Source organism: Cydia splendana, chromosome 16 (assembly GCF_910591565.1).
Source record: "Cydia splendana chromosome 16, ilCydSple1.2, whole genome shotgun sequence".
Lineage (NCBI taxonomy): Eukaryota > Metazoa > Arthropoda > Insecta > Lepidoptera > Tortricidae > Cydia > Cydia splendana.
Window position 1 is genome coordinate 14,199,919 of NC_085975.1, and position 23,639 is coordinate 14,223,557.

General features: G+C 37.0%; 6 protein-coding genes across 6 annotated transcripts; 4 read left to right on the forward strand and 2 right to left on the reverse strand.

Moving 5' to 3' along the window:
• Positions 1–90: 90 nt before the first annotated feature.
• Positions 91–1,243, forward strand: LOC134798364 (SNAPIN protein homolog). The gene is made up of 3 exons (XM_063770777.1): positions 91–348; positions 455–620; positions 1,102–1,243. Exons 1-3 carry the CDS (start codon positions 200–202, stop codon positions 1,234–1,236), a joined length of 450 nt encoding a protein of 149 aa, XP_063626847.1. The 5' UTR covers positions 91–199; the 3' UTR covers positions 1,237–1,243.
• Positions 1,238–2,127, forward strand: LOC134798363 (methyltransferase N6AMT1). Its single transcript, XM_063770775.1, has 2 exons — positions 1,238–1,876; positions 2,022–2,127. Exon 1 carries the CDS (start codon positions 1,238–1,240, stop codon positions 1,856–1,858), a length of 621 nt encoding a protein of 206 aa, XP_063626845.1. The 3' UTR covers positions 1,859–1,876; positions 2,022–2,127.
• LOC134798362 (glutathione S-transferase 1-like) lies at positions 2,014–3,121 on the reverse strand. Its single transcript, XM_063770774.1, has 3 exons — positions 2,678–3,121; positions 2,436–2,603; positions 2,014–2,217 (listed from the first exon to the last, which is right to left on the reverse strand). Exons 1-3 carry the CDS (start codon positions 3,035–3,037, stop codon positions 2,080–2,082), a joined length of 666 nt encoding a protein of 221 aa, XP_063626844.1. The 5' UTR covers positions 3,038–3,121; the 3' UTR covers positions 2,014–2,079.
• A 342-nt stretch (positions 3,122–3,463) lies between these two features.
• Positions 3,464–9,761, forward strand: LOC134797907 (gastrula zinc finger protein XlCGF8.2DB-like). The gene is made up of 5 exons (XM_063770253.1): positions 3,464–3,634; positions 3,742–4,133; positions 6,020–6,137; positions 7,756–7,913; positions 9,089–9,761. Exons 1-5 carry the CDS (start codon positions 3,521–3,523, stop codon positions 9,366–9,368), a joined length of 1,062 nt encoding a protein of 353 aa, XP_063626323.1. The 5' UTR covers positions 3,464–3,520; the 3' UTR covers positions 9,369–9,761.
• Positions 9,762–13,734: 3,973 nt separating this feature from the next.
• Positions 13,735–15,181, forward strand: LOC134798365 (cyclin-dependent kinases regulatory subunit). Its single transcript, XM_063770778.1, has 3 exons — positions 13,735–13,986; positions 14,267–14,394; positions 15,051–15,181. The coding sequence occupies exons 1-3, from the start codon at positions 13,931–13,933 to the stop codon at positions 15,104–15,106; spliced, it is 240 nt and encodes a 79-aa protein (XP_063626848.1). The 5' UTR covers positions 13,735–13,930; the 3' UTR covers positions 15,107–15,181.
• Positions 15,182–18,912: 3,731 nt separating this feature from the next.
• On the reverse strand, positions 18,913–20,037 carry LOC134798366 (STAGA complex 65 subunit gamma-like). Its single transcript, XM_063770779.1, has one exon. The coding sequence runs from the start codon at positions 19,910–19,912 to the stop codon at positions 18,929–18,931; it is 984 nt and encodes a 327-aa protein (XP_063626849.1). The 5' UTR covers positions 19,913–20,037; the 3' UTR covers positions 18,913–18,928.
• Positions 20,038–23,639: the final 3,602 nt, after the last annotated feature.

A 23,639-nucleotide genomic window follows, 5' to 3' on the forward strand; every position in this document is an offset into this window, starting at 1 on the left:
TTCGAAGTTTTAAATGTAAGTTCAAATAGCCCGAGAAGTCAAATATGTCAAAGTGACGTTTTGTTTTACTAACTAGCGCTAGCGTAGCGTAATTTTCATAATTCGTAGTTATCATTAGGATTGGTCCTAATATTAATCTAAATCTAAGATTTCAAGTCACTGACAACCTGTACAAGAAGATGGAATTATAAAAATCGCTATGGACGACACGGAAAGCACGACTACATCAGCTGACGAGAACACTGGCAATTTGTGCGATAATCCGACAAGAGACACGTTAGCTGAGGGGCTTCTGGGTCTCCTGAAGCCAACAGTAGATCAATTAGACGATAGAGTTAGAGCTACTAGGTATATCATTATTTCTTAATGTTAGATACTCTCATTATTCACGGCCCTAACATAAAGGTTTTTTATAAACACAGTTCCTATTTTGACTTTGAAATTATTCTTTCAGGATATCACAATTAGAACTAAAGCAGCAAATAGACTCGTTGAATGAGGAGCTTCAAAAAGTCAGAGAAGCTTTGAACAACCACCCAGACTTGGACCCTTATGTCAAGAAACTAATTGCCTGTAAACACAAAGTCACTGTTGTGCTTAATGTTCTGCAAGCTTCACAAGTAAGAAACAATCTTTTTCATTTTGTTTGTAATACTATTAAATAACGATTATTTTTTTGATGCATTGTTCATTAGACGTGTCCACACAAAGTGAGCATATGCATGAGGCAATTTCCTCGCGCACAAACCGGCGTTGACGTGCCGTGACGTCTACACTGGCCGTTTTGTGCGTGAGGAAATTGCCTCGCGCCTATGCTTGCTCTGTGTGGATCCAACTATTCCCTTCCATAGATATTTAGTTATTCAACACTTGTCTTGAATACCTACCTCATAGAATAGTGTATGAAACTCAGGGGTATAGTTAACAGTTATTTACATCCACCCTGCAGTATAAACATGGCGAATTACATGGTTCAGCTGTGTTAAAGAAAAAAATTCCTAGTTGCTAGCAGTGAATGTGTTAATTTAAATATATCTTTATATAACTGTTGTCAGCAAAATGTTACCATACCTTGAATAATCATAGTAACCATGTTTTCAGGATAGACTTAATGACATAAGGCGCATGGTCAGCAAAGAGAAAGGTGTCAGGACCATAACAGAGTCTCAATCTCAGGACCCATTGGAAGGACCTAGTGGCAGCGCTGTGGCATCTGAGAAGGGAAGCATCAACTAACATGGAGACACCTTACCAGAACCACATTGACAAGGCTGAATTTGACCATGTGTATGAGCCAGCTGAAGACAGTTTTCTACTCATAGATGCCTTAGAGCAAGACCTAGAGTATTTAAAAGCAAAGAAACCTACATTTTGCTTAGAAGTTGGGTCTGGAAGTGGTGTAGTCATCACTGCTCTTGGCATGGCTATTCCGGACGCAGTTTGTATGTGCACTGATGTGAATTTCAAGGCATGTGCTATTTCCAAGATCACTGCTGAACATAATAAGGTGCCCTTGGATGCTGTCAATATGGATTTATGTAGTGCATTCCTGGATGAGATGTTTGATGTAATTATTTTCAATCCACCTTATGTGGTGACTGAATCTGACGAGTGTGGAGGCACTGATATCACTGCTAGCTGGGCAGGCGGCGTCAAGGGTAGAGAAGTGACTGACAGGCTTCTGGATTTGATACCAAAGAAATTGGCTCCTAATGGCACATTCTACCTATTGCTAATAGAAGAAAACATTCCACAAGAAGTGATCACTGTTATGTCCAAGCATGGATTTCAATCTAAAACTGTTATAAAAAGGAGAACAAGAAATGAGCAGCAGCTTGTATTAAAATTTTACAAATAACAGTTGTATATTATAACCGTACACGGCGGGAAGAAGTTGATATCTGGCGGGAAAAAATTGAAGAAATTTGAACCTTATGTAATTTTATTTAAAGATCAAATTTCTTCACTAGAATATCTCGAGTTATCAACTTCTTCCCGTCGTGTACGGATTATTAAAACAGAGAAACATTTCATTTATTATATAAAGATATCTGTTAAGTAAATAAATACTATTTTATATTATTTTTTCAGGTTTTTCTTAACAGCTTCACCAAATTGCTTAGCACCTTCCTCATTTTCAACATAACCAGGTATGGTAGCGCAGTCCTTTATCCAGCGTTGAATATTTGGGAAAGATGAGATGTCCCACCCTACAGCCTAAAAGTTAGAAAAAATATTGTAGTAGTAATAAGTACTATAAAACATCAATTACTATTAAGACAAACCAATCAATTACTCTCAAATTCAACTGGAAGATATCCCATACAGGGATAAGTTTGGGTTTGTTGTATTTAATTTTCTCTGCAACTGTGTACTACCCTACTGTAATTAAAAATTACAGATTTCAAATTTACTGCAATTAAAGTTAGTCTTACCAGTATACTCGACAGTGAAGCATAAATGGATGTGTCTGCTATAGTCAGCTTGTGTCCTGCTACCCACTTGCCGTCTTCTAGGAATCCATTTAGAAACTCTAGAGCTGAATTGAGGTCCTTCTTAAGTGACTCATTGATTTCAGTCTCGCCCAAGAAAAGGATGGGAAACTAAAAATAATTCAAATAATTACAAAAGGCAACTTTTATGTTAAACATTTCCAAATTAAATAAATGCAACTTACGCATATTGCACGAATTTTCACGTACAAAGACGAGGCATCAAAGTACAATCTCTGATTTACAACAGCGCGTTGCTTCAAGTCCTTTGGATAAAGTGTGTCATCTTCATCTTTTCCGTATTTGTCTGCGAGATAACATGCGATGGCCCGGCTCTCCCATATTACGAAACCATCGTCATCCAGAGTTGGAACACAATGTTGAGGGTTTACTTTCAAAAAGTCCTCCTTTAGCTGCTCTTTTTGAAATAAGTTTACGATCTGGATTTTTACTGGAACACCTATCGCTCTAGCTGCTAAAAGAGCTCCGCGGGATGGGCCGCTTACTGGAAAATGATAAAGTTTCGCAGCAGATTCCGAAGACATGATGGTGAAGTATCGAACAATAAACAAAGTTTTATTGAGTTCGAAATAGTCGTCGATACTTAAGTACGTATGATAAGTTGGGATTGATAAGATAAAGAAACTAAAAAAAGTTTTTCTCCCACGTCACACAGTGCGTCACGCAATGATCACGCATGAATTTAAATTTTGGGCTGAGGGCCTACCGCGAACCACGTTTGACGTGTTGCCTCCCCGTCACATTTACGAATGAATTTACAAGTGCGACAGAGAGAGGCAACACGTCGAACGTGGTTCGCGGTAGGCCCTCTGGACTGTTCCGCACTCGCTTTTGAACGCTGTAGGTCGCCACCGTTTCATACTTATACGAAAGTTCTGTTATTTTTGTGTCAAATGATGAATGTCAATGTCACTGCTGTAGCTGTAGAATATTTATTTGGTTTTCTTTTTTTTGCTTATTTTATTTTATTAATTATTCATGAAAACTGTTAATCGGTTAAATATAAAATGCCTTTAAATCAATGTAGGTTGTGTTTAGATACTGGAGCGGTTACTAATGTATTCGAGAAACAAGGTGAAGTTATGATATCAACCAAAATAATGTCTTTAGCTAGAGTAAAGGTAAGAAAATAAATTATAATACTTACGTGTAGTTTTTACCTTTGAATACATATTTCAAGGCTTTGTAAGCAAGGCAGAATGTGACCTAGCTATAATTCTTTTTACAGATATATCCAGACGACGGTTTTCCGGATAAAGTTTGTTTTAAATGTTTATTACAACTGCATAGTTGTTTACTTTTTATACAACAGTGCGAAAGAGTTGATATTAAACTTAGAGAAGTAAAAAGGGAAAACATTTATTTGGGTTTCAATGAACACTACACAAAAACAGATAAAAAAATTCATACTTCACAAGTACAAGATAAAGAAAACTTAGAAGAAGCAGTAAGTCAAAAAGTTTTGGAAGAAGATGTCTGCATTGAGAACTCCCCAATTGAAAGTGTACAAAAGTTACAAACAAAAGATGCATTGAGGCAATTGGACATAAAAGATGGAAAAACAAAAAGAAAAGTTCAGAAAGAGCAATGTTTTACTTGTGGGAAAGTTTTATCCTCAAAGTTAGTGTAATTCGTTGTCAGTCCTTATTATAATTAAATATGAAGTAAATTAGTTGTAAAAGTTAGCAAATAGCTCCTGCCCTGTAATATTGGGGTTACAGGGTTCTATGCTTCACTTTTATCAAACTGAAATTTGAACATTGTCATAGTGACAAGTCGAATTTCAACTATCTTGAAAATGTAACATATAACCAGGGCCGGATTAACCCTAAGTCAAAGTAGGCAACTGCCTAGGGGCCCCGCCTCGGCTAGGGGGCCCCGGCGGCTCAGCGCGCACCAAATAAAATTTTGTGCCATAGGGTCAAAATTAAAAGGGGGAAGAAGACGAAAGTGTCCCTAGTTTTTCATAGGAATGCTCGACCTCAATTTACCATGGGTTTGTGTTCCACATCTCCTCTACTTCTCTCGTCTGTGCTCAACTATTTATCCTGAAGCCTGATGAAGCACGGCTTTGACTTCGCATGAAATTGAAAGCTCGCCTCACTGGCGCACTTCAGACTTTTTAGGCCCAGGTGAAGATCGATATTTACCCGGCCTTTTTAGGGTTCCGTACCCAAAAGGTAAAACGGGACCCTATTACTAAGACTTCGCTGTCCGTCCGTCCGTCCGTCCGTCTGTCTGTCACCAGGCTGTATCTCACGAACCGTGATAGCTAGACACTCATTTTCACATATGATGTATTTCTGTTGCCGCTATAACAACAAATACTAAAAACAGAATAAAATAAAGATTTAAATGGGGCTCCCATACAACAAACGTGATTTTTGACCAAAGTTAAGCAACGTCGGGCGTGGTCAGTACTTGGATGGGTGACCGTTTTTTTTCTTTTTTTTTCCGTTTTTTTTTTTCATTATGGTACGGAACCCTTCGTGCGCGAGTCCGACTCGCACTTGCCCGGTTTTTTAACACGCTTTCACAATTTGCGATATTGTTAGCGAAAAATTTCGCGCTCGCTGCGCTCGCGTTTATTTTTGATTCTTTAGTTGACCCTGTATCATCTACATATTAGCTTGACTGGTGAATGAAGAGTTAGACCAAGAAAAGTCTGCAATGATATTTATAGCATACGCAGTGCTAATGTTATTTATACGTCATAATTTCATAGAAGTTTTGACGCTTAAAATAACACTTGCACTGCGAGTGCTATCAAAATTGTTGCAGGCTTATCTTGGTCTAACTCTAGTAATTTAAATAATTTTAACATATGGAAATTCTTTACTATTACTTATTAAGTTGATTCTAATCATGTGGCTCGGCGTTTGGTCTTATGGTCGGACAATCGCTGTTCAGCCTCGCAAAATATTAACTATTGAGAAAATCAACTTTGCGGCACTAGTTGAGCTTAAAATTTGCCATTAGAGGTAGATAGGAAAGTGACGCTGAAGCTCACATCTTTGTTATTCCACTGGGAATCGGTCTTAAGCCTAAATGGTTCTCCCCACACTTGACGCGACGGAATCGGCAAAAACCAATAGCATAAAGCTTTATGTCCATGCAATAAGAGCGAAAAAGACATCGTTCAATTCGAATCGGCTGGACGGCTGGGCCGACGCCTGAAGATTGAAATTAAAAACGCAAACTTATTTCCCTGTACTAAATATGCTGTGTGCAGAATTGACTGTAGGGGGCCCCGAGCCTCGCACTGCCTAGGGGCCCCGACATGCTTAATCCGGCCCTGCATATAACCCTGTAATATTGGGGCAGCGAAATAATAAATTAATTATTTTTAATATAACTACACAGTAATCATTAAGTAAAATAATTACATTACATAACCAAGCTTGCCAATTTAATTTAAAATTTATGATATAGCAGTTACAGCTAACACCATCAATACCACCAACAAAATGTGAATAAATAAGTATTTATTGTTTTTGAATTTTCAGATATAGATTAAAAATGCATATCCGCATACATACAGGTGAAAAGCCATATTCATGCCCTGACTGCGGTAAGAGCTTCTCGCAGCCAGAAAACCTGAAAGTTCATTTGCGCATACACACAGTAAGCAAATTTTCCATTCTTTAATGATATCCTGTGGAATAGCAACCAACACGCCAATCACTGATTAACTCATTAGTTAGGATTATTTGTGATGTTTTCAATCAAAAGGTACCATATTGTCGGTTGTTGACGACATTGATTTCAAATTGAAGCTGTATGGAAATAGCACCTTATTGACAACCAACAATAAGTACCCTTATGGTTGAAAATGGCACATTTAAAGTCTATTTCAATAGAACTTGCTAACTATGTAAACAAACAAGGTAACTTTGTTTTATCACCATTTCTCTTTGAATTTTCTCACCACCTCATCAAACACCATTGAAACCATACACATATACACTATTGAAACGGTCCGTTCCGTAAAATACATAAATATATAACTGTATCTTGGATATTTAATTAAAAGTTTAAAATGGGTTCATAAGTTAGGTTACTAGGACCTGTTGGAATGACGGTTTTGTTTCTTTTAAATTCTACAATTGTCTATGATGGGTAGTGTTGTGACTAAAGTTTGTGATATAAACCCGCTACACACTACCCAACCCACGCTCTGTACCTACCGCCGCGGTTATAAAATACATCAATACATCATTCTTAAGTACTAATTTGTCTTCTGATCGTGATTAAACAAATTAAAAATAAGTATTAACTACTTGTGTTTTAGTTGTGGTATTTTATTATTCGATATGGTTTGACATTAGTAAAGTAGTAAGTAGGAGTCTTGCCCATCACTAGTAAATTCATCATTCAGAGACAATTTCAATATGGCGGTTTGTTTACATAGTTAGCAAGTTCTATTGAAATAGACTTTAGTGAACATTATTGACTTCTCTTTCTAGTTACTTTGGAGCCATTCATTTATTACGTAAGACGATTTAGGGGGGGGGGGGGGGGGTAGGGTTGTAAAAAACGGTATTTTTTCTGACTTGAAAAAAAACATGAAAACTCAAAATTTGCAAGGCAGTTAATACTTTTATACGGTTGTTTTACTTGTTTTAGACTTTATGTTAACCATTAAACCAATTTAATTTAACAACTTTGATTAATAACAATATAAATTAAATCTGTAGTGGTAGTTATCGCAATTTACTGTTGGCAACACCAACTCCTCTCGTCGCCGCATCGGGGAATTCAGGGATTCCCCAAAAATTACTTAGTTTTAAGTTACTTATATAAATAAATCACGAAAAACCGTTATTGTGGCATATTTTTGTTTATCTGAAAAAAAACCTAATTTAGAAAAAAAAACCATGGTGCCAGGTTTTTTTTCATGTTTTTTTTCATAAATTTGAAAAAAAAACATTTGGTTTTTTATTCTATTTGCAACCCTAGGGGGGGGAGGGAGTCAGCCTATTCTTATTTTTTCTTACATTTAAGGTGGGAGAGGGACAAAAACTAGCAAAAATCGTCTTACGTAATAAATGAATGGCGCCTTTTATAATATTTTTGATATGTTTAAGACACTAAATTTAATAAAATGTTAAGTTTGATTTATTGCAATAGTTCAATTCCCAATCATCATATCCAAAAAGCTAATAGTTTTAAAACTAACATTAAAATAAATAAAAACAATAAAATTAATATGTACCTGCTTTAAATTATTGTCTATTTCCAGGGAGAGAAACCTCTAGAGTGCGCCATATGTGGCGTTCAGTTTGCTCATTCCTCAGGCCTGCTGGCCCACAAACGGAAGCACACAGGCCAGCTGCCATATGTATGCTCTCTATGCCCTCGCAGTTTTCGGACGTTAGGGCATCTGCAGTACCATATACGGTGAGTTAATGAATCTACACAAGAATGTGATTGCACCTTGAAAGCAGAGCATATTTGCTTATAATGATTTCGTATATTTATAACTTTATTTATTGTAAAATAATTACCAAACTATGAATTAAACGTAGGTAGTAAGGTCCAAATGTGCTTAGAAATGTTAAATTAGTATCCTTTTTTACAGTTTTTACCTGTTATTTGGCTAGTGTAAAACATTCCCGGCCCGAAAACCCTGATGTATGCTTATAATACACTACTTAATTTTTTTAATATTATACTTGAAGTATGCAAGATTAACATGTGTTATAATATAACATGACTGAATTTAGACAGAGAGATAAAATGGTGGCGAAGTAGCCGACTTTTTTTTAAAGTCACTATTTCCCGGTCGCAGAAGCTAATGTCTTGGCCATGACATTAACATGCACTACTACACTGAAAGTCACATGCACTGGCCGACCTTGATTTTAATTAATATTATAAATATACCTATTGTTTAAGCCTTTGTCTGCCATACACGTCAACTGACGCGAGTGCACACAGCCCAATATCAACTTTCGTGTATTCCCACAAGGTTCAAATTGACGTGGCGTTCAAGTCTTAAAACCAAATAAACTTCTTTTTTTTTGAAGTGAAAACTTCTTTAGCGGCGCTGTGCACTTTTTGTGATGGGGAAAAATATTAAACTCGTAACAGGTGTCACGTGACCGTAAGATTCGTAAGACGGACACGTGACCTGATCGAAAAATTGTTACAATGTCATTGAGTTTTTCTTTATTGATTTAAATGCCATCTAGTGAGTTTCCCTCTAACTGGTACTAATATAACTCGAGTACTAACAGTGATGTGCTTAGGGGTTTCAAGTAATGCGACGAAATAACGCTAGATGCCGTTAACCTTAATTATACATAGTGCTGCAGACATTTTGCACTAGATGGCGCTGTTATTAATATTTTGACGTAAGACGTAAGACGCTTCGTAAGACGGACACGTGACCTGATCGAAAAACTGTTACAATGTCATTGAGTTTTCACTTCTGTCGGCACTCCCGGAGTGCAACCCGTTGTTTTTTTTTCAATTCCCTCACTAAGCAGTAAGCACTTAGCCTAGCTAGATAGATACAATTTATTGTCACTTTCTGAACACAATAGGAATACATTGTTCATTTTATATTGCAGTCGTCACACTGGTGAGACAAGCCACGAGTGTGACGTGTGTACCCGCGCCTTCATTACCCGCAGCGAGCTCAAACAGCACATCCTCTCCCACACTAAAGAGAAGCCCCACGTATGCTCCACCTGCGGTACCTGTTTCGGGCGTGCGGCCAACCTCAGGAGGCACGTGAAACACCAGCATAAAGGAGAAAAACCGTATACCTGCAATAAATGTATGCACAAGTTTGCCCAAAAGTCAGATTTCGAACGCCATAGGAAGACACACGAGAAGCAAAAGACCTGATTAATGAATTTTTAAAGGCGTGTTACACCTTCCTACTTCATGTCGGTGTTCCATCTGCGAACGTGCACTTCAGTGCCGCACTCGCTGCTGGAAACTATTTATCCATGGGAATCTGCAGATTCTCGGACCAGAACAGGGGACTTACCGCGAATATCGAAATTCACAAATTCCGGGATCTTCCTTTTTTACTCCAATGAAGGCGTATTAAGAGTGACAGAGAAAGATGCCCGAAAAATGCGAACTTCGATTTTCGCGGTTATAGCCCAATGACGCTCCAAAACTGTTGTGCCGCGTGTCGCCGAAATTATTTTTAGTTTTTACGGTTACTGTTTTCTGTGTATCTATGTTAGTCCGTAAGATATCTACGGGCCTTAGTTACCTGATAATAAATTATATTAGTATTTATTTTAATGTGATTATGATTATTAAATTAATCATTTAGGACGCTTAATTTAAGATGTGCTAATAATAAATTATGTTATTTGATATTGAATTATTTTTATTTCATCATCACCCATAAAGAAAGTGGTCCATGCCTGAGAAGCATAGGAGGGGGGAGGGGAGGGTAAGGGGGGTTGAAAATTGAAAAAAAAAACTGCTTACGTAATCTTGAACGGCCCCTTATTCATGGCCAAAATGTTTCGTCATAATGATCCCACTTTTTAAGTCGGTTGAAAGATGGTTGAAAATATAGAGCAGTGTCATAATAAAATATTAGATAGACACCTCATTCACCAGAATCGGCTCAGTAGTTTTGAAGCTACAGTTGAACACACGACGCGATATATAGATGGTCAAGCAAATCTTGTCAGTACAAAAAGGCGTGAAATTAATTTTTTATATGAGACGATATCCCTTCGCGCCTACATTTTTGAAATTTGCCGCCCTTTTTCTACTGATAAGATCTGCTTGACCAACTATACCTACATAATTTTGGCAAATAGCGCAGTTTAGAGTGGGACAGTGGGTTTGGTTTTGAATTAGATTACTATATTTATTTTTTATTTATTTACTTTATATCACCGCTACACTACAGCTGAAGTTTTTCGTACTTTCAAAATTATTCGCCTCAACAATGCCTCAAACCTTAGAGGATATAACCAACGGAGACGCCATGTCTAAAATTTTTGGTACAATATAGTCTGCCGTTTTTTGCAGGGGAGGGGCACATCAAATGTATAGGTACGTCATGTCAGATAAACGTCAGTCCATACATATGGTTCACATGTGGTTGACCATTGGCCGCCTATTTTCGACAGAGGGGAACGCCTGTTAATGGCGGCTCCATTGTTAATTACTCTGAGCCTCAAACACGATACGAGCTGTATTAAAAAAAAACGATCCTATTCCACTCCAAAGAGAATATAATCACACTAAATCATACTAAACTTTTACTGTCAATAAATATATTGTTATTAAGTAATTAAACGGTCAACATCAAGCGTCTCATCTTGTGGTTCCATTGGAGAAGCAGGTTCCGATATGTTGACGCTTGGAGAGCCAAATGCCGACTGAGGTCCGGGGTGCGATTTTACAATCGCAGTGCGCGCGGGGTCATACCATGAAGTTATAAGATGGAGTGAACTGTCACTTTTTTTGCCATACTAAATTTAACCTTATCACAGAGCCAGAAAGACGTTCTTACCAGACTAGAGAAAACGGTCCACTTGAGATAGCAAAGGTGGGTCGCGGTGTCTCACTCGCACATGTTGCCAATGTTAAAAATATACCATTGTGGTAGTATTTATATCAATATACTACTGAAATTAAATACCTTCTTATATTATTTAAGTGCTATATTTAGAGTAAGGTTCTGATATCTTTTAAGAAATTTGTAAATAATTATGATGTCAATATTATTAACTGATTTAACCAAGCATGTGCACAACAAAAAAAAACATTAATTTTGATATGGTAGACATTGTAATAACTTTGAATAATCAATATACTACTGAAATTAAATACCTTCTTATATTATTTAAGTGCTATATTTAGAGTAAGGTTCTGATATCTTTTAAGAAATTTGTAAATAATTATGATGTCAATATTATTAACTGATTTAACCAAGCATGTGCACAACAAAAAAAAAACATTAATTTTGATATGGTAGACATTGTAATAACTTTGAATAATAACCCTATCCCTAACGTGTGATGACATGTTATCAAAACACGTGAATTAAAAATTTCTTAAAAATGGTGAATAAATGTTGCGTTAATGGTTGTAGGAGTGAAAGAATTTCTAATTGTGGAATATTGTTTCACAAGAAAGCCACAATTATTACATTTTGCGATAAAAATACAAGTCAACATTGTCAAGCTCATTAGGGTGACCATGATGTAGGCACGATGAGAATCAGTGTTACACAATTCTTAGTACGTACTTAAAAGTAAGTTTATATAAATAGGTATGTATTTATTTCGGCATGTTTAAATTGCTGAAATGAGAGCCAATACCACAGAATAATTAATAGTACTACCGTACAGAAAGGAAACTTCCTACAAAAACGAAGTTTGACAGCGGTTCAGGGTCGAATCATGATGGCCCTTTCTAATATATGGCACTATCCCTTTCGGCTATTTAGGGTTGCCAAAAATCAAGTGAATATCTTATCTGTGGTCGTGCACGCAAAAGGAAGTCAAGTGGTGCCAACCCTAATAATTGCTCGGAGCAATGCTGAGCCGAGCGGAGCCGAGTTTGACCGAAGTCAGGAGTTTCGCACCCCTGCCAATACAGAATAAATAATTGCCCAAATGGAAATCCAAAGTCCTTAAACATTACAGACACATTTATACATTGTTATAATAATAAAAAAACACATTGATAATAAAATAAAAATAGAACTTGATGGTAATTTACTGACTTTTGGGACGATACCAGAAACGTTACTGGGAATTTACCTACCCTCTTTGGAAAATTTACTGGGAACGGCATATTACTAGTTTCTTTACATTTCACGACTCTACTCTTTTCGCACAGATGGCCTACCACCGTGAACACCGAGGTTCGCAAATAGCGGGCATCTTTCTCTTTTACTCCTATAAAGGAGTAATTACAGAGACAGAGAAAGATGCTCGTCAAACGATGCAAACTTCGGTGTCTATGCTCCAGTGACAAGCGTTCTAGTTAAAAACTATAGCAAACGGGCGTAGCCGTCCCACGCGACCCTGTGGCAGTGGCGGATTTGCCCTAAGGCCGAGTAGGCCCGAGCATAGGGTGGCCAGGTATTTTAAGCGGCAGTCTATATGATGGGTGCTGAGAAAAGGGCGGCTAGTGCTTGCTATGAAGGGCCTAGGACCTAACGCGGCAAAGACTGTAAAAAGCTCTCAGGACAGTGGGGGTGTCCTGACAGCCTACCTCGAGCCGCTTTCGACGTGTTGCCTCTTTGTAGCACTTTCGTACGTAAGTGTGACAGAGGGGCGACACGTCGAACGCGGTTCGCGGTAGACCCTCTGGTTCTGTCAGCATATCTGTCTCTATCTCTCTCACTCATACCTGTATTCTTGACAGACGTTACGGCGGACCACCTTCCTGAGGATCGACCATGTTCGTGATCCAGCTACTACGCTTATTAATAACAGTTTTTAGAACAACTAAATTAAGTACCTAAGGTTGTGTGAAGCGTTGTACAGAAGAGAAAAAAAAAATTCATCCCTTTTTAGGCCATAATACTAGTACACCGAAAATACAGTAAGTATGATTATTTATAACTAATATAACTATGCACGAATAAGAAAAGATCCTGGCCAAACTATATATTCAATGTTATCCTAATATCTCACATACATATGACTTATGGTCACCCTAATTAGAAAGAGATGCAACGGCCCACCTTGACTTTTCATGTGGACACACTTTTTGGCTAATGTACACTATCCGGTTTACTCTCTAGGTCCGTGGGTCATACAGCTCCGTATGCTGCAATTCACTTTGCGACAATCGCGTCGCGAGCAGTCGCGGAAAAATGTGACAAATAACAATTTTAAAATCGCTGCGATTTTTTTGTCGCATATGCGCGCACTGCCATATAAACACATACGTTACATTTCTGAGACAAAATTATCGCGCGACAAAAAGTCGTGGTGCGTGCTTGGCCTAACACTCACTATTCTATCATTCGATTGAATCGATTATGTATTTTAAATCGATTGGTTTTTAAAGAACCTAGAAATAAATTATTCATAAACGTAATTAATCATTTATCAAAACAAATAACGAATGTGAGGTTATTATAAAATTTTTAATGAAACTAAACATTTAATTCTATAAAATAAAAAATAAATTTCAGGGCTGCCTTAATAAAAAAAGACGACGCGTGCACTTAATAAACTGGCAACATTACAGATTTCGAATTTCAAATTCGTTAAACGCTTCTCTGTCGAATTTTGTATTCAGCGGTGTGAATGTTCGAGTTGTTTCCCTGATTTCTTTGTTTGCAAGGTTCCTGAAAGTGAAACTGCAGTATCTATTGGAAAGTGTCTTTATTTTTCTATATAATACAAAGTGCCTACTGGATAAGTGTTAAAATTTTGTTGGAAATTTGATTTTTGATAACTTTCACAATGACAAGAGATATTTACTATTCGGACAAGTATTACGACGAGGAACATGAGTACAGGTAAATAAACAGTATAAATACCTATAAAGAGTTTACATCCTCAAATAGCAGCATTGATTGATTCACTTGTTCAGTTACTTATAACCTTACAATGAAATGTTCTTCATCATCAGCTTCAGGGTATTGTAGAGTTGAATTACTCACAGTTAGGCCTTAATCTAATCGTGTTGTATTTTATTTCGTTAGGGTTCCACTCATTATTCATTCAATAACTTTTCTTTTAAATATTTTCTAATCATACATTTACTGAATAAACCATACATTCGCTTTCTGTTTTTAGGCATGTGGTGTTACCAAAGGAAATGGTGAAACTAGTTCCCAAAAATCATTTAATGTCAGAACAAGAATGGCGGAGCATTGGAGTGCAGCAAAGTCAAGGATGGGTTCACTATATGACGCACCAACCCGGTAAGAATAGTATAGTCTCGGTTCTAATTTTTTGCAAACAGAATATTAATTGAATTGTATTTGCGTTAAACCTTTGTACATTTTAGAAAAAAGAAAACATAATCTATGTTCCCATAGAACTGATTTCTAGAAATTTCAAAACTCAAGTAAAGGTTCTTTCTCTACTGAACCAAGTTCTAGAACATTCTTTAGGTAGGTATGTATTATGAATACAATGTGATGTTTGGTTTTATATCAAGGATAACATTGTTATTGTTCATGTTTTATTATATTTAATTTTACTGATTATAGATTTGCTATACAAACAAAAACCAAATGGCACGAAAAAAATTCTGGTGCTAAAATTTGAAAATGAAAACACGAATTGGAAGTTTGATGTCTCTATTTATTGTGTTGCTGTTAAACACAACAGTGATATAAATAAATAATATGTTATTGATATATAGATGTATGCATGTTTCCTCATGATGGTTTCCTTCACCGAAAAGCTAGTGGTAAATATCAAATGATATTTCATATGTAAGTTCCAAAAAACTCATTGGTATGAGCCTGGATTTGAACCCACGGCCTCCGGATTGAAAGTCGGACGTCATATCCACTCGGCCACCATGTTATTAGTACTTTTGTTTAATGACTGTATTTACTGTTTTTTTCAGAGCCTCATATTTTGCTGTTTCGCCGAAAAAAGACCACCCCTCCAGAGAAGAAGTGACGACTTTTGTGGTTTGCTTGTGAATAAGTTTTAGTTCATAGTTATCAATTGCCCATAGCAGGTAATGTCTAATAACAGACATAAATTGACTAATAATTTCTTATTTCAATAAATACAGTAAGTAATATGACACCACCAGTAAGTAATGAGTAGATTTCTTTTTGAAATTTTAATGGTTGGTAACTACCAAAATTAGGATTTTAAGTAAACTTGTAGTTTTCTATATAGTTCGTTTCTTTTAGCATTAGAAATAAGGTAAACAATCTTGATGTGTCTTTTAATTGAAAAACACATTTTAAAAATAAGTTACGGCAAATATGTAACAATTATGAATCTAATACGATCATTTATATTCTTCTGCTTTCATAAGTAATAGTTACTGATTTTTGAAAAGCGTTTTTCAATAGGGGATATTACTGCAATGTCCTGCCGCCAGAGTGCAGCACTACCGACTCAGTAAATTCATAGACTAACTTATACATACTGTGCCTTTAACTGTTTTTTGACAAATTTTCACAGACAATAAAATATAACATTGATGCATCAAGGCGGTTTGTTAACAAAGGGCCTACCGGTAAACGCGAAAATCGAAATTTAGTTATCTGCCTCTTTATCGCTCGAATATGCAAGAGTGATAGAGAGATTAGATAACGAAATTTCGATTTTCTTGTTTCGTGGTAGGCCATGTGTCAATGTGGTTTGTTTACTGTATGTGCCACAAAGGTGCCAGCTATGCAGAGCTTTGCCTAATATTCCCTATTAAAAGACATGCCAAGATCACTTACCTTCTTTCAAGTTCTTTCTAATGCTAAAAAAAACGAACTATAGTTTGTTTTAATATAGTCATGGATGACATTAATTTCATGTGTTGCTTTTGAATTCATATTGTTAATTAATGTGCAGAAATCTTCCCATTGCTTAGGTATTTTTTTTTTAGTTGAACAGTAGCTTATTCATTTTATTATGACAGATATCATCAGGTGACAACCGAAAGTCACTAACTAACACCATTGAAATTATTGGACAATAAACCGTGTTACAAGTGTAATAAAGTGCATTGTTACTTTATTTTTTTGTCACCCGACAATATAATGAATATGCACGAAATAAAATCATTTTGCTGTAGGATGAGTAAATAAGGTAATAATGTTTTTTTTAGTTTTGTTTCCTCTACTGTTATGGGCCAATATCTTGATCTTCATTCCACGTATCATTAAGTGTTTCGTATTAATGTAGTCATTAGTGTATAAGAATCATTAAACCAACCACAAGTGCTATTCTACTTATTATGTGATAGATGTAACAGTTGTGATAGCCTAGATCATGCAACAGTCACCATGTTACACCAGGGATACAAACAGCAACACTCCTAACTGTACACCGGTGAACCTTATTACAAAAGGCGGAGTTCCGGTTCGAGCGCCATCTTGATGGCACGCGTCGGGATCAATTGCTTTGTTTTTTGCTCATTAATATTGTTTAAAGTGTAATATCGGTAGCCTATTATACAGTAAACTAATGTGGTAGTGTGCAGTGAATGGAGAATTTATCTTGAAGCACGTTTAACCATCATTTTGGAGTCAACGGCCAGTTGTCCACGTGTTTCTTGTAAAGCCCGCTATCGCTTTACAAGAGCTAAATCACCGTACACTGTCTTGTACTAACCGTACAATTTCAATCGTTTTACCCTGCTACTACGACCTTGACACTGGCGAAATAGCCCCAATGGGCTGAAGCCATAATTTTAAAAGAATTACAAAAGGCATAAGGTCCACCAATGTACAGTTAACAGTGTGGGTGATGGACTGATGGTACATTAGTCGACAAAACAAATGTTCCGCGACACGTGTTGCCAGTGACGTCGGATGACGTGGCGCGACGTTGCCGAACATTAGACCTTCAGTCATCACGTCTCGCAACATCGCGTGCATCGGCCTGTGCAAACCGGGATGCGTGTGTAGACGTGCACGTGCGCGTTGTAAAATACAGATCCTTATGGGAGAGTACACACCACTTGCGTGACGTGTGCGTGCGCGGCTCGAACATTTTAGCGCACGCGCACGTCTACGCACACGCAGCCGGTGTGCTCTGGCCTTAAGTCATGCGATGTCGCCAGATATGTCAGGCGAAGTTTCGCGAACTTGTGCAACTTCGCCTGACATGTCGCCAACCCGTGTCGTGGGACATCGTCCACTAGTGTATCCCTGGCTTTAAATACCATTTTAATATCTTTAAAGTATATAGAGTTAGCAGAAGAAGCAATTGTATTTCACTATTTACTAGACAATCAAACCAATCGGGTCACCATGGCTTTGTCAACTTGGATTGAATAGTGCTTCTGCTGCTGACTTTTATTATGAACAGTTATGGATATTTTACTTACATTGTGGTCTGGATATTTTAAGTTTGACATTCGATATATGATATGCAAATTGTGTGTCAATTTTTAATTCTTTTGACAAAACATTGCTTGGGATTTGTACATAAATGTTTAAAGAATTGAATCGGAATGCTCATGTCAATGTTATGGTTACTATAGAATTGAGTTGTAAATCAGTGACTGGTTCATTTCATTTGGTACATAAATTATTTGGTGCTATGTTACAAAGTAGTCTTTCATTAAAATCCTGATGTTTAACCCGTCCTATCCTGATTTCGTTAGGGATGTAGTTCCTTTTTATTCCACAAAATTTAAGTGTTCTTTTCTTAGTTGGGTCTCTGCCTTATCTCTAATAGGTAGTTTGAACTACACAATAAGGGATATTACTGCAATGTTCTGCCGCCAGAGTGCAGCACTATACCGACTCTAGTAAACTCATAGATTAACTTATACATACTGTGCCTTAAACTGTTTTTTGACAAGTTTTCACAGACAATAAAATATGACATTGATTGACGCGAAAATCGAAATTTAGTTATCTGCCTCTATCGCTCGAATATGAAAGAGTGATAGAGAGGCAGAAACCGAACTTTCGAATGTCGTGTTTCACGGTAGGCCATGTGATTGACGTAGTGACACATGATGTGTCATTGATGTTTGTTTACTGTATGTGCTAGTCGTGCCACCTACGCAGAGCCTAATATTCCCTATTATGTAAATATGCATCACACTGGTGTAAAAACTGTTTTAAAGTAAAATTAAATAGTTTACTTCCACATTAAACTCTGATTTTTAATCATGCCACAAAGGAGTTTTGTGTTTAACAACATAATTAGGTTAACTAGAAGAGATCCCATACAGGGATAAGTTCGCCTTTGTTGTATTTAATTCACTCTGTAACTGTGTTTCTCGTGTTTTTATTTCTATATACAATAAAGTATGCATATTACATACATACATAATTTCCTGCTGTTACCACTAGTAATATAACTGGGTTTTATTCTTCACATCTTTTACTAGTGGTAACTACAGAGATAATAAAAACACTGGTGGTAAGTTACTGGGACTTTTATAATCAGAGTAGTGCCATAATCAAGTTCCGAAATGTATGGTTCAGTAGTTCAAATATCACATCCCTATGCCAAAGAGAGGTTGGTAAGAGAAAATGGGGTGGAAATGTGATCTTGACCAGATGGTGCACTGCCAGATGAATTCTACAGAAACAGTTTGACCAATTTAGTTGCATCTTTTGTAAAAATATTGCCATACAATATGAGTGATGGTGTTTTAGATTTTACAATTTGGTTAGGGGTTTTAATTTAATTTAATTTAGCAACATTTAAAATTGTACAATAATGATATAATGAATTGGCCCAAGGTCAAGGTTAACATCAGAGATATAATATACAATAATGAGACAAAATAAAAGGCTGTAATAAAATTTATTTTCTCTTCTTTTTAGCACTAGGAGACAATGATAACAATTTGACTGTGGCATCGGGCTGTGAGAATTCCATGGTTTCCACTTTTATGTCATCGGTGGACACTGTGTCTAGGAGGTCTAACCCTTGCAGCTGCTCTTGCTCTAAACTGTGCAGCATTTGGAACCCTGGCTCCAATGATGGAGTGAATGCCCCATCTAAAGCTGCAGGAAAATGTAGTTCCGGAACCTCCTCTAACTTTAACTGTGGGGCAATGTCGCCAACTGCTAAAGCTTCACAATGAGATCTTAGTTTTATACAACGGTTTTTAATCTTTTCATGGTATTTTACAACTCTATTTTCATAAAATTCCCCTAGATGGCCAACATTTAGATCGGCAAACACCTTTTGAATAACATCAGGAAAGCCAGATTTCAAACCACTGGCCTCTTTGTCCACAACGGTTCTCATCAGCTTGCACATATTTGTCATGTAGAAGTCCAATCCATCTGCTAAAGCGTAGACTGCTGTGTTAGTACAAGTTGACACACCAATGTGTCCTAAGGCGATGGCTGCACATTGCCGCAATGCTCTTTGGTGGCTTTCTGGAGTAAACGGAAGAATAACAGAGCCTTTGCCAAGGGAGAAGTCACAGTATTCTTTTTCCAGAAAATTAATAGGTGGTGCAGCAGCATGCTCTATTTGAAGAGGTGGTTCTGGTGGCATTGTAGGCAGACTCATAGGATCAAGTCGTGCACCTTCAAAGACAGCATTTTCCGTTTGCTCTAATATCGCAGAAAGCTGCCTGGAATACGAGTGCAGCAGTATTGTGTGGGTGATAAGGTTCGGCTTCGGCAGTTCGATTGGTGACGATTTCACGGAGATGGGTATCTCTGGAATGTTTTGCATGCCCAGCTCTATGATTGGGTTGAAGTTTACGGTTTGTAGTATAGATTCATCGCGGTCCTCGTCTTCGAATTCACCCCAATGTTTTCGTGACGCCATTCTTGTAAACAAAATACAAGTTAACAGAAGTCCATATAGAGCTGCACACTTTATGCTTAACTATTATTATTTTATGATAAACTTGTACTAATAATATATATAACAAAGTTTATATAACACGTTTTCCGGTAAATAAAAACAAAGAGCCAAATACCAATATGAATGAAATCAAATCAGTCAATGGACAATGACGTTTAGTTGACAGACGTCTAGTCGTAGTAGTCCAAATCGAACATAATGGACCTAATGGTAAACGCTTCACACACCTTACTTAATTCAGTAACTCACGACAATACGCAGCAATAGGGAAACTCTGCGTAGGGGGCGCCACTACCACAACCCATCAAAATCTGGGGGTCTACCGCAAAACAAGAAAATTGAAATTTCGTTATCTAACCTCTCTATCCATGAATTTAGGATATATTATACCTGGATCTGGCATGAGTGGTGGGGGTAACTGACAGAACGAGATAGTCTTTCAGTAGGAGTAGCAGGGAAAGAGCTATTATTGTTTGTCCTTGTCACAGTCCCACATTTTATTTGTTCCCCACCTTTTTTTTAGTATGGATAATGGTGGGCAACAAATGAATTCGAGCAATCACAGTGTCGCATTTGCGTATGTTTTGTCCCTCACGGAGGCACGCGTATACCACTTCTATACGATCCTACCTTCTATGTCTCTATCACTCTTGCAAATTCGAGCGATAATGAGGCAGATAACTAAATTTCGATTTTCGCTTTTCCTGGCAGGCCCTTGTTAACAAACAGCCTTGATGAATATTTTATTGTCTGTGAAAACTTAAAAAAAAAAAACAGTTTAAGGCACAGTATCAAGGCCCCAACGTTTTCTGTTCTCTTTGACGGCGCAGCAACTAGTATAATTTCTCTCTCCTCGCTCTTTTAAAAATGCCATCAAAAGGACAACCATACTGTTGACAAGATGAACTTCAAATCAAAGTGTTGCCTTTTTTTGGTGCATCCAGGCTGTGTATGTGTGCGTAAAAACATGTATGTGTGCTCTTTTAGGGATGTGAAAAGTCGATTTTAATCATGTTATATATCGATAAACGCTACACAGCGGAACGAAATAGCTATTCATTGAAGCTTCAATATCTTCGTTAAACATAAACATAATTGAAATGCTAATGAATAATAAATATATTAGAATATAATAAAATAATTAAATTATTGCGGAACACATATTATAGTAGGTATTTATGTATTTTAATTAAATATCTGAACTTTCCCTTGGTTCCCTGCTGGGGCGTGACGATAAAATTGTGATCTGATAACCACAATAAAGAATAAAAGCGTTTTTGTTCATTTTAGATATCGTTAAACCTTTAGAGTAAAATTAAAATTGCAAGAAATGTCGATAGTTTATCGATATGACTTTATCGACATGGCTACAGCAAGGTGATGTTAAATTGTTAATCGTACACTAAACAAAAGTGGCAACAGTGACAGCTCGCTGAGACGGTATATATTAAATCTAAAAGGCAAAGTATGTATTAAGTAAGGCCCCATTCGCACGACAGCTTAAAAAGCGTTGCGTTAAAACCCGACGTTGGCGCTTTTTTACCGTTTCCAATATTTGTGTTCATATGAACGCTTAAAAATCACTTGTGAGTCGTAATGCCACGTACGCATCTCAGCAAAGCCATACTTTATTTGCTATTACGACGTATTATTTGAATATAGCTTGAATATTTCAGGAATTTGTAAGCATAAGTTGACATTTTTAAGGTGAAACTAATAATAATCTTGACGATTGACACCAACAATTGACACTTGACAGCCAACTGACAGCAGCGCCGGCGCTTTTTCAACGCTTGTGAGAACAGATACACGGATTTCCGTATGGTCTATTCAATTTGACGCCAACGCTCAACGCCGAAAATCGAACAGTGCTCGATATACACAAATGGATAACCATGTATGTATTCACACGAAGGCGGTTTTTAAGCGCGGCGCTTTTTTATCGAGCACTGTTCGATTTTCGGCGTTGAGCGTTGGCGTCAAATTGAATAGGGTAATACGGAACTCCGTGTATTTGTTCTCACAAGCGTTAAAAAAGCGCCGGCGCAGCTGTCAGTTGGCTGTCAAGTGTCAATTTTTGGTCTCAATCGTTAAGATTATTATTAGTTTCACCTTAAAAATGTGAACTTATGCTTACTATACTGGGTCAAGCAAATCTTGTCAGTAGCAAACGGCGGCAAATTAGAAAAATCGCGGGTTAGCAACACTGTGTTCGAATAATTCGAAAATCGCGTGTCATCTGTGTTTTATCTGTGGAATGTGGACGGCGAATGACAGCCATCATCTTTGTTTACATTTTGAATCGATTCTATTTCAAGAGATATTTCTGCTATTAAATACCAATATATTAAATAAGATTGTGCTTAATCAAAGCTAAAAGGTGCCTACAATGCCTACAGTGCCAACTGAGAAATCTAATAAAATATTGAAATCCAGTAGGACATCTACCTGGTGAAACAATGTTTTTATTCATACATTCTTGTTTAACGGCATAATCCACTTCTAATTTTATTTTGAGATCTTCAAATTAGTTAATATTTTTATCAACATCACACACCGCTTTTAAATTGTCCGTCCATACCTATTAATAACAATTTCAAACATTTTAAATAGAGAAATCCGCGAGTGACAATTTGAATTGACGTACGTAATAGGGCGCGCACCGGAAAAAAAAAGTTTTGGTTCGATATACATTGTACATTGCTGCTTTTCTTAGCGCAATACTACTCATTGAGTGTTGCCCTACTTTAGTTTGCTTTACATTGCTACTGACAAGATTTGCTTGACGCACTATAATTCCTGAAATATTCAAGCTATATTCAAATATTACGTCGTAATAGCAAATAAAGTATAGCTTTGCTGAGATGCGTACGTGGCAGTAGACTCACAAGTGATTTTTAAGCGTTCGTATGAACACAAATATTAGAAACGGTAAAAAAACGCCAACGTCGGGTTTTAACGCAACGCTTTTTAAGCTGTCGTGCGAATGGGGCCTTACTCTATGGTTTACTAGAGGCGTTGGTGCTGCACTCTGGCGGCAGAACATTGCAGTAACACCCCCTATACGAAGAAGTTTCAACGTACCTATAGCTGCGTCCCTGTCGTTAGTTACTGAATTAAGTAAGGTGTGTGAAGCGTTTTATAGGTAATAATTAGCCGACTAAAAAAAAGGAGGAGGTTCTCAATTCGTCGAAATCTTATAGAACAGTAACACAAGTTTGTTATCTTATCTGCCTCTCTATCGCTGTTGCAAATTTAAGCCATAAAAAGTGACATGTAATCTTAGCCCAAGTGTGGTTCGATTAAGTAGCTATGCTGCAAACCAAGATTGTCAGTAGAATAAGGGGGTACAATTGAAAGGTCCATGTAGCCTTCGAAGATCGACTAGGTCAGGCAACGAATGCTCAAAAAAGTTGTAGAGGGAAATGATAGGAACACAATTTTTGACTCCGTAACTTTGTTTGGACTAGTTAGGAGGTGAATATATATTTATTTATTTTATTTATTTATTATCTTTATTTATTTTTCTTCTTAAGTTAGGTTGTTTATAACATGCATATAAAAGTAAAATACAAAAGCACATAAAAAACAATAAAAAATACATTTATAATTATTGTTACATGAAATAAACTTACAATCTAATACAATTTCCTGTAAAACTGTTTGCACAGTTTGACTGCAGGTGCGA

What these genes read in the sequence shown, in the direction of transcription:
- LOC134798365 (XM_063770778.1), top strand. Translation starts at nt 13,931, where the DNA reads ATGACAAGAGATATTTACTATTCGGACAAGTATTACGACGAGGAACAT. An exon ending in GACGAGGAACATGAGTACAG is followed by an intron (nt 13,987 to 14,266) that starts GTAAATAAACAG and finishes TTCTGTTTTTAG; the next exon opens with GCATGTGGTGTTACCAAAGG. An exon ending in CTATATGACGCACCAACCCG is followed by an intron (nt 14,395 to 15,050) that starts GTAAGAATAGTA and finishes TGTTTTTTTCAG; the next exon opens with AGCCTCATATTTTGCTGTTT.
- LOC134798366 (XM_063770779.1), bottom strand. Translation starts at nt 19,912, where the DNA reads ATGGCGTCACGAAAACATTGGGGTGAATTCGAAGACGAGGACCGCGAT.
- LOC134798362 (XM_063770774.1), bottom strand. Translation starts at nt 3,037, where the DNA reads ATGTCTTCGGAATCTGCTGCGAAACTTTATCATTTTCCAGTAAGCGGC. An exon ending in TGAAAATTCGTGCAATATGC is followed by an intron (nt 2,604 to 2,677) that starts GTAAGTTGCATT and finishes AATTATTTTTAG; the next exon opens with TTTCCCATCCTTTTCTTGGG. An exon ending in CTTCACTGTCGAGTATACTG is followed by an intron (nt 2,218 to 2,435) that starts GTAAGACTAACT and finishes TCTAACTTTTAG; the next exon opens with GCTGTAGGGTGGGACATCTC.
- LOC134797907 (XM_063770253.1), top strand. Translation starts at nt 3,521, where the DNA reads ATGCCTTTAAATCAATGTAGGTTGTGTTTAGATACTGGAGCGGTTACT. An exon ending in TGTCTTTAGCTAGAGTAAAG is followed by an intron (nt 3,635 to 3,741) that starts GTAAGAAAATAA and finishes TTCTTTTTACAG; the next exon opens with ATATATCCAGACGACGGTTT. An exon ending in TTCATTTGCGCATACACACA is followed by an intron (nt 6,138 to 7,755) that starts GTAAGCAAATTT and finishes GTCTATTTCCAG; the next exon opens with GGAGAGAAACCTCTAGAGTG.
- LOC134798363 (XM_063770775.1), top strand. Translation starts at nt 1,238, where the DNA reads ATGGAGACACCTTACCAGAACCACATTGACAAGGCTGAATTTGACCAT.
- LOC134798364 (XM_063770777.1), top strand. Translation starts at nt 200, where the DNA reads ATGGACGACACGGAAAGCACGACTACATCAGCTGACGAGAACACTGGC. An exon ending in GATAGAGTTAGAGCTACTAG is followed by an intron (nt 349 to 454) that starts GTATATCATTAT and finishes TTATTCTTTCAG; the next exon opens with GATATCACAATTAGAACTAA. An exon ending in ATGTTCTGCAAGCTTCACAA is followed by an intron (nt 621 to 1,101) that starts GTAAGAAACAAT and finishes CCATGTTTTCAG; the next exon opens with GATAGACTTAATGACATAAG.